This window comes from Humulus lupulus, chromosome 2 (assembly GCF_963169125.1).
Source record: "Humulus lupulus chromosome 2, drHumLupu1.1, whole genome shotgun sequence".
Classification (NCBI taxonomy): Eukaryota; Viridiplantae; Streptophyta; class Magnoliopsida; order Rosales; family Cannabaceae; genus Humulus; species Humulus lupulus.
This window is the reverse complement of record NC_084794.1, coordinates 292757292-292765870: the sequence shown is the minus strand read 5'-3', so window position 1 is coordinate 292765870 and position 8579 is coordinate 292757292. Positions and strand designations below refer to the sequence as shown.

General features: G+C 29.6%; 1 protein-coding gene across 2 annotated transcripts; it reads left to right on the top strand.

Annotated features, from left to right (window-relative positions):
* Positions 1-530: 530 nt before the first annotated feature.
* LOC133819807 (uncharacterized) lies at positions 531-8460 on the top strand. 2 transcript variants are annotated; one of them, XM_062253152.1, is made up of 9 exons: positions 531-1122; positions 1202-1351; positions 2164-2340; positions 2925-2996; positions 4115-4195; positions 4303-4422; positions 6269-6469; positions 7269-7630; positions 7736-8460. In XM_062253152.1, the coding sequence occupies exons 1-9, from the start codon at positions 552-554 to the stop codon at positions 8345-8347; spliced, it is 2346 nt and encodes a 781-aa protein (XP_062109136.1). In that variant the 5' UTR covers positions 531-551; the 3' UTR covers positions 8348-8460. The 2 variants fall into 2 exon arrangements, with proteins under 2 accessions (XP_062109136.1, XP_062109137.1); XM_062253153.1 differs by lacking the exon at positions 2925-2996.
* The last annotated feature ends 119 nt before the right edge of the window (positions 8461-8579 follow it).

The window sequence follows — 8579 nt, the reverse complement described above, 5'->3', positions numbered from 1 at the left end:
AAAATTATAAGAGTTGAGTGGGGGCACATGCCCCCACTTTCCTCCGCCACTGCTGACAAATTTGTAAAGAATTATAAATTATTTACGATGCTGAAATCAAAATTTAAATAATCTATTGCATACATATTTTTTTTGAACGCATGTATGACATACGTTTGAACTCTAATTTCGACAATCTAAATAATTTAGATTTTCCTGAAAACTTGTAAGATATCCTAAATATAACTAAAATGAATAATATCCCATAAAAATATTGGTATTACATAAACACATACACACATATTGGAAAGTATATATAATTATGTTTCTTTTTCCACATTATTAGTTCAATATATAAATCTCATCATTACATACTAATTAAAAGCACTACAAAAGTAAAAGTAACAAGAGTTAAGCAACCACACTCAAAGTATAAACCAACATCATGATCAGTTTTCACTTTCAACTTTTTGTGATTCTCTCTAGTGTTTTTTAGCTTATAAATAAGCATGTTAGTGGATAAGCGGGACAATATATAATGCACCCTAAAATTCTTCTCAACCTAAGATATTATGGAACTACCAGCTGATCAAGAAATCATCACCACTACTATGGAGGTTTCAGCTATGGTGGCCAAAGACAAAGAAGATAAATCAGCAGCAGCTGATGATGATAAAATAAATGACAAACTATTCGAAGATGTGATGAAGAACAACTGGAAAGATGTGATCGAGACATACAACAAAAGCTCTCAAGCTCAAATGGCCAAGCTGACCAAGTCTGGAGACACTGCTCTACACATAGCTGTTTCGAACGAAAAGACTGAGATCGCTTTGAAACTGGTGGAGGCCATCAAAGAATCGGCTGTGCTAATGAAACTGGCCAACGGCAAAGGCAACAGTCCTTTGCATTTGGCTGCCATGCTCGGAAACTTGGAGGTTTGTAAGAGTTTAACATCGAAAAATAAATGTCCTCTTTTAACTGTTAGGAACAAGAGTGGAGAGACTCCAATCTTTTTGGCAGTTCTTCATGGAAAACGAAGTGTGTTCTTTTATTACCTAAACTCTAAGATTAATGAGGAATTTTTAAGAAGGAAAAATGGGGATAACATTCTTCATGTTGCCATTTCTGGTGAATATTTTGGTAAGAAGAATATATTTGTTCTATGTTCAATTAATAATTTGATTTAATTGGTATTTATTATTATTATTATTATTTGCAGATATGGCAATGGCGATAATTGAAAATTACAAAACCCTAATTAACTTTGTTAATGAGGATGGTCTTTCTCCATTGCATGTTTTGGCCAATAAGCCAAATGCATTCAAAAGCAGCACTTGCCTTGGACTGTTCGACCGGATAATATACTACTGTATGAAATTTCTATCCCATTTTTTTTAAAGATAATTGGTGAAAATAACATTTTTTTTTTAAATGAATTTGCACTTTAGTTTAGTTTTGATCATTTTTTGCAAAATAATATCTGTCTAAAATTTTCGACCGGCTGTTTGAATTTTTCGACCACCTATTTAAATTTTCGACTAGTTACTTAAATTATGAGATACCATTTTGCAAAGAATTATTAAAACTAAGCTAGACATACCACGTAGTGTTGGACACTTTAAGGTTCCAAACATAGTGCACTCGTGTATATATATGATCGAGACAGACTCATTAGTGTAATCATCATGGGTTTGATTTGGTCATTTTCATATTTATAATTAAATAATTAAGTGTGTTTAATCGGTAATTATTATTAAATTTTTCTATATTTTTTGAGACAATGCCAACACTTTCAATAAAAATGATAGGTTAATACATAAAAGAGGTGTATGTACCGAAATGAGCATTGATTAACTTTTTCTTTCTATATAGTCTTTCTGTCTCTAACCCTTCATTACTTCACATAACATTCCAATTGTGTAATCAATATATATATATATATATATATATATAATTGAATTAATCAGGTGCAGGGCAAGCCTGGGTTAAGGCCTGCTAGACCCACTCCTAGGGCCCCTTTGGACCAAGGGCCATTTTTTTTATTTTTTTTAAAAATGACATAAATCTTTAGAATTTTTTTACAAAAAGGGCTCATAATCCCCAATTTTTCATAGGACCCAAAACTCTCCAGGGCCTTGATCAGATGATTAATATTAATTCGTTTCTAATTCATTATTACAGGTTTGGTAGTTATGGAATATGATGATGGGAACATGTCCAAAGAAAAAGTGAAGATAGATAAAAGAGCTAAGCATCACAGTGAAGAGAATAACAATGGCGACCAAAGTTATCCTGAAAACTATAGAACGTGCATGGACTTTGTAAACATTATGCGCAGAATTTTCAATGCAGTAACTGGTATATATATATATATATATGTTTAATTTATCATAAGAATATAATATAGGGTAAATTTATAGTGCAATATATTTGAGACATAAATACTTATAATTCAATTTTGTTTATATGATTATGTCTCTTGTAATTATTTAGAATTTTTTGTAAATTCTGAATATTTTTCTGTATTGAAAATAGAGTTCAAACAAATTATTTCATACACATATATATAAGAAAAAGCACAACTGCATCAATATGTTTGAATCTTATTTTCATCTCCGTAAATTATTAAGAATTTATTAAAAATTTGCAAGAAATTCAAAATAATTACGATATATACCGTCATATAAAAAAATTAAAATTATAATTATCTCCGTACCGAAAACATGAAAATGTATTAGTGTACTGTTTTTAAGGTCCACTACAGAATTTCCTTATCTTGTATTTATTTATTTATTTTCATTTTCCGTAGCATATATATCCAAAATAATATATAGCCCACATCGATCACCTTAATATATATGTTTATAATTTTATAAATTTAATAAATAGTTTAAACACCTCTTTTTATAACTTTAATATATTTAATTATACTCCTTTTGTAGCCAATGAGAAAAAAGATGAGGACAAGAAAGATGAAGAAAATCCTGAAGAGAACAGCATAAGCTGTGAACAAGGTAATAAACTAGTAAAATATAGAATAGATTATTAATTATTTAAGAAGTATCATACAATGATAATGTATTTGTTTTACAGACCAATTATACTTAATAAGATTATCCCAAAATACTTTTACTATATTTGATTTATATATGTTATGATATTTTAATGAAACAATTGTTTGAGGTCAAACAATACTAATTAAAAACAATGCATAAATACTAAAATCAGATGACATTAATATAATTATATTATTTTATTTGTGTCTTTAGTTAATTATATACTAATACTAAAAACGCATTACACTACTAATAAAGTTATAAAATCTACATTTTTTTTAGAGTTATATTAATTTATTTACTCAACACCATAATTGTATCATAATAATAAAACTCCACACTATACACAAAACACCAAAACATTGGCGGATAGAAATTTGTATTGTAAGGATGGAATAATATATAATTATGTATTTATAATTTTTTTTTCATTAGGACGAAAATTTAAATTATTGTATTTTGTATATTTGTAAAGATGGAATGATATAAATATTTATTTAAAAATTGTATGTAAAAATCAAATAAAAACTATTATATAGATATATAATAGTAAAAATCTAAACATAAAACACCAAAATGTCAACAAAAAAAAAATTACACTAAAAGTAAAATATAAAAATAACAACAAAGTGAGAGTGGACAGCTGCCCACTTGGCCTAAGGTCCCGTAGTCCCGTACATCATACATTATAATATTCAAATAAGCTATATTTTTTACGGCCATAAAAAAATCAGTCATAAATGCAATAAATTATTTGAATTTTGTTTTTTAACAATGTAAATTATTCGAAATTTCTTAATAATTTATATGAAATTCTAAATAACTATAATATATACGGTCATAAAACAAATTTGTATAGAAAATACTTCCCAAACTAAAAATTAGTGAGAGAGTGCACCCGAAATTTTTTCTATATACACGAGTATTACTTTAACACTAAATGATGTCCAGCATTACTCGATATATCATATATCATATATGATGCAAGATCAAAACTAAGCAATCAATCCATTTTGTTCCCATAATAATAATAATAATGTTGCCAATTTAATGAATTGCTCTCTACCACTATACAGCCACAGGAAAAGGAAAAGAGGAAAATGATAGAAAAGCTGGGGAAAATAGTTCCAATAGTCAAAAGAGTCCACAAGCACAAGGTAAGTATCTTATCTAACTTTATACTAATAATAAATGATTGTGTTTAACTCGTTCCACTTTATTCTATTATTGTATTTTAATATATTTGTTTTATTTTTTTAATTAGGTGATGAGAAAGAAAGAAGACAAAGAAGTATACACAAACATTTCTTTCCTCCCAATTATGATACAATTTTACTGTTATTTAAGCTTGCGATGAAATTGCTTCTCATTGTTCTCGGACTGGGTCAGTGTTTATTTACCTCTCTCTTTCTACTCTCACAATTTTTTAAGAGTGATTTAATAATAGTTTTTTCACACCATTTCAAAATTTTCATTCAGTGTAGAGTACTATCTTATAATATGAAAATTGGAAAACATAATTTTTTTTTGGCTATGTTAGACATTGTTTGGGGGTTTGGCTAATATATAATTTCTAAAAATAATTTTTAATTTTCTTTAAAAAATTCTAAATATAAAATCTATAAATATATTTTAAATACATAATGAGAGATGTGAATTAAATAAATAAATAGATCATAAGTAGAATATGAGATAGATAGAAAATATATTTGAAGTAATATAAAAAAAAAGTGATGAAAGAAAAGAGGATAAGATAGAATAATGTGATATGATGAGAGAGAGCCCATGAGCATCCGGGCTCAAGAATTTTTTTTAGTATATTTATAATAATTATATATAAAATAGTGTTTTTGTAAATTTTTTGGGCTTTTTGTGTAGAAAAAAAATGGGATTTTTTCATAAATATGGCTTTTTAGCCATTAATATGCAAAAATATGGTAATAAACTTTTCTTAGTTTGTATGAACAAATTTAATTAAAAAAAATTAGATTATAAAAAAAAAATATGGCATAATAATGATTTTTTTACAAAAATATGAGAAAAAAATCCCATAAAAGTGAATACAAGTTTTAAAAAGCCATAAAATAATACTTGTAAAAACAAAACCATATTTTTGAAAACTTTATTAAAAAACCCATATAATATATAATTTTCACAAAAAAAAATTATATTTTTCAAAATATTGAGCTAGCCCTTCATAAGTGGGGCCAAGTGTTTGGAATTTATAGCTTTTTAAATCAATAATTAATAATGAGAATAGTTCAATATTAGAAACCCTAAATGCTAATCAAGAATTTTATTCAAAATATGAATACAAATCTTGATAATCAAATAAACATATTCATGATATGAAATGACAAGTTTGATAATAAGGAACTAAGTAAATGATGATAATATGAACTTAATTAGTAATATTTAATCATTAATACTAACAATGTAAACATAATAGATTAACTCAAATACAAAGTTAGGGTTTAGATAGAGATATAACCTTTGAATTTGAGCAACTTTAATATTCAAATTTGGGGAAATTCTAAGACATATACACAGTAAAAAAATTGTTGTCCAAAATCTCTATTCCAAACATTCTCTTATTGTTTGAAGCTTCACCAAGATAGAATGAGATTTGAGATTGAACATGCCTTAAAACTCATGCAAGTCAAGCAATGCTTGATGAGTTTCTTGGAGAAAACTTTGGTTTTTGAGAGCTAGAGAGAGTTGAAAAGTATGATCAAGAGTTTACAACTCTAATAACCCTTATTTACAATGTAAGCATTGTCGTTAAGTCTAACTAATAGGATTAGAGTTTTATAACACATTATTTGGAACTTAATTACGTAACTATACGATCCCGTACGGACTGCTCATGCGATGTATCGCCTACTAAGTAGCGATACATAGCCGATATGTCGCCACTTAGCAGACAATCCATTGCTTGTTGGGTGTTAGGCAACGCAAAATTTCTCATTACTTGAAATAAAAATGAGAATTTAATTGATGAACAAAGAAAAAAGTTGTTTTAATGAGCCTGAAATAGAAAAATATAAACAAGTTAATAGTTCTTTATTTGATTTTTTTTAGTACTTAATATAATCTTTAGTCTTAAAGAATTCTCTCATGACTCAAAATCTTGTTTTATATATTTTTAAAATAATCATATTAGAAAAGAGTGTAGTGATATTATAATATGAGGATATGAATGATCATATGATAAATATATTTTTGTTTAGGGATTTGGAGGATAAATGAAGTCCAAAGAAAGAAAGAGCTACACGTAAGAGCTAAGCTTGTGATGGAAAAATTGGTTGAAAATAGCATAGCCTACAAGCACTATGGCAACACCGGATCAAATCCCGGACAAGACAACACTGCACTTGATCTTAACACAGTCATGGGTCAAGATTCCACAGAAGATAATAAAAATGTACCTAGTAAGTGAATATGATCAGTAGTATTATTATGGGTAGGTAATCATTTTGGTACCGTGTATTTTTGTAAAGTGTCATTTTGATACTTTCTGTTTTCAATAATACTTATATGGTACCCTGTATTTTAAAATCGTACATATTTGGTACCTTAAACTCAAATTTAACTAATAAAATTTTACCAATTTAATCAAACTGCTATCAATTATGTAAATTATAAATTTAAATTTAATTACTTAATTACATATAACTGATGACAGTTTGATCATATTGACAAAATTTTATCTATCAAATCTAAGTGTAGGGTATCAAATATGTATAATTTTAAAATATAGGGTGTCATATGAGCATTATTGAAAACAGAGGGTACCAAAATGATATATTGCAAAAATATAGGGTACCAAATGAGTAAATTCCCTATTATTATTAATAGAGAAATTGATGAAAAATGTATTTTTTCTTTAAGTAATTTTGCAATCTGATCTATTTTTGATAATTTTTTACAAAATGATCTCTGTCTAAAATTCGATCAGTTGTCTAAATTTTTCGACCAACTATCGGCTATTTGAATTTTTCGACCACATCTGTCTAAACTATGAGAGACAATTTTGCAAAAAATTATTAAAAGTAAGCTAGAATATAAAATTACTTTACTTTAAAAAAATAGATCATTTTACAAGTGGCCCTTACTAATAATATGTATAAACATTAATTCTGAATTTGATGAGTACTACTACTTGAACAAATTTATATGAGAACCATCTCTAGCTAGCTAAATCAATGTATAAATTGTGTTATTATGAAGGGCGTAAGAAAGGGAGAGGTGGTAAGAACAAAAAGAAGAAAGATCTTACGGCACTACTGACTGCTGCTAAGACCGGAGCAACTGAGATGGTAGAGAAGATCTTGGATAAGTTTCCAGTGGCTATTCAAGATGTGGATTCTGAACAAAAGAACATTCTTCTTTTGGCCATTGAGAGTAGACAACCTCAAGTTTACAAACTCCTTTTGAAAAGGCCAAGCATCCACAAAGAAAGTGTGTTTCGCCACATCGATCATCTCGGGAATAGCGCACTTCACTTGGCTGCCACGCAATGTGGGCAGTATCGCCCTTGGCTTATTCCAGGTAGTGCTCTCCAAATGCAATGGGAAATTAAGTGGTTTGAGGTATTTATCTATTCTTATATGGTATCTAACACTACTTGATGCGATGATGTAATTTTTTTTTTTTTTTGCGGGCTTCTTTAATTGAGTTTGATCGTGCTTCCACAGTTTGTGAAGAACAGCATGCCACCAAACTTTTTTCCTCACTACAACAAGAAAAACCAGACCCCAAATGAAGTATTTGTCACCACACACAAAGACCTCATCAAAGATGGCAGTGAGTGGCTGACCAAAACCTCCGAGTCCTGCTCGGTCGTTGCGGCTCTTGTGGCCACAGTGGCATTCGCAACGTCTGCGACTGTCCCTGGTGGAATCAACGAGGAAAAGGGGGTTCCGAATCTCGAAAGCCAGCCGGCTTTCAACGCCTTTGCCCTCACGTCATTGGCCGCTCTTTGCTTCTCGGTGACCGCGCTCGTGTTCTTCCTTTCGATACTCACATCAAGGTACCAAGAGAAGGATTTCGCCTTGGACTTGCCTCGGAAGCTTCTGTTGGGGTTGACATCGCTCTTTGCATCAATAGCGTCGATGTTAGTGTCGTTTTGTGCTGGGCATATCTTTGTCCTCAATAAGCAACTCAGATACGTAGCATATCCTTTATACGCAGCTTTGTGCTTTCCGATTACCTTTTTCGCCTTTGCTCAACTGTCTCTCTACTTTGATCTTATGTTGGCCATCTTTAAACGAGTGCCTCAGCGTAGCTATGAAGTTCTACCCCACTAGCTAGGTCCACAGAAACCTTATGTCAACAATTAGTTTCATTGTTTCATCTTTGGAGTTTGTTATATGGTTGTTTGAAATTGATATAATTCGTTCTTCATGACATGAACAAGATTTATATGTCTACAAATAATGTCTCTTTTGCTTTTATTAGAGCAATCTTTTTCACAAATCTCATACCTACACATAGTGGGGGCTGCCATGGATTCTTAAAGGGATTTGAAGACACATTTTG

Bases quoted from the DNA above. Each gene is read 5' to 3' on its own strand.
- LOC133819807 (XM_062253152.1), top strand. From the start codon at position 552: ATGGAACTACCAGCTGATCAAGAAATCATCACCACTACTATGGAGGTT. The intron at 2,341-2,924 runs GTATATATATAT...CTCCTTTTGTAG, and splicing joins AATTTTCAATGCAGTAACTG to CCAATGAGAAAAAAGATGAG. The intron at 7,631-7,735 runs GTATTTATCTAT...GTGCTTCCACAG, and splicing joins GGGAAATTAAGTGGTTTGAG to TTTGTGAAGAACAGCATGCC.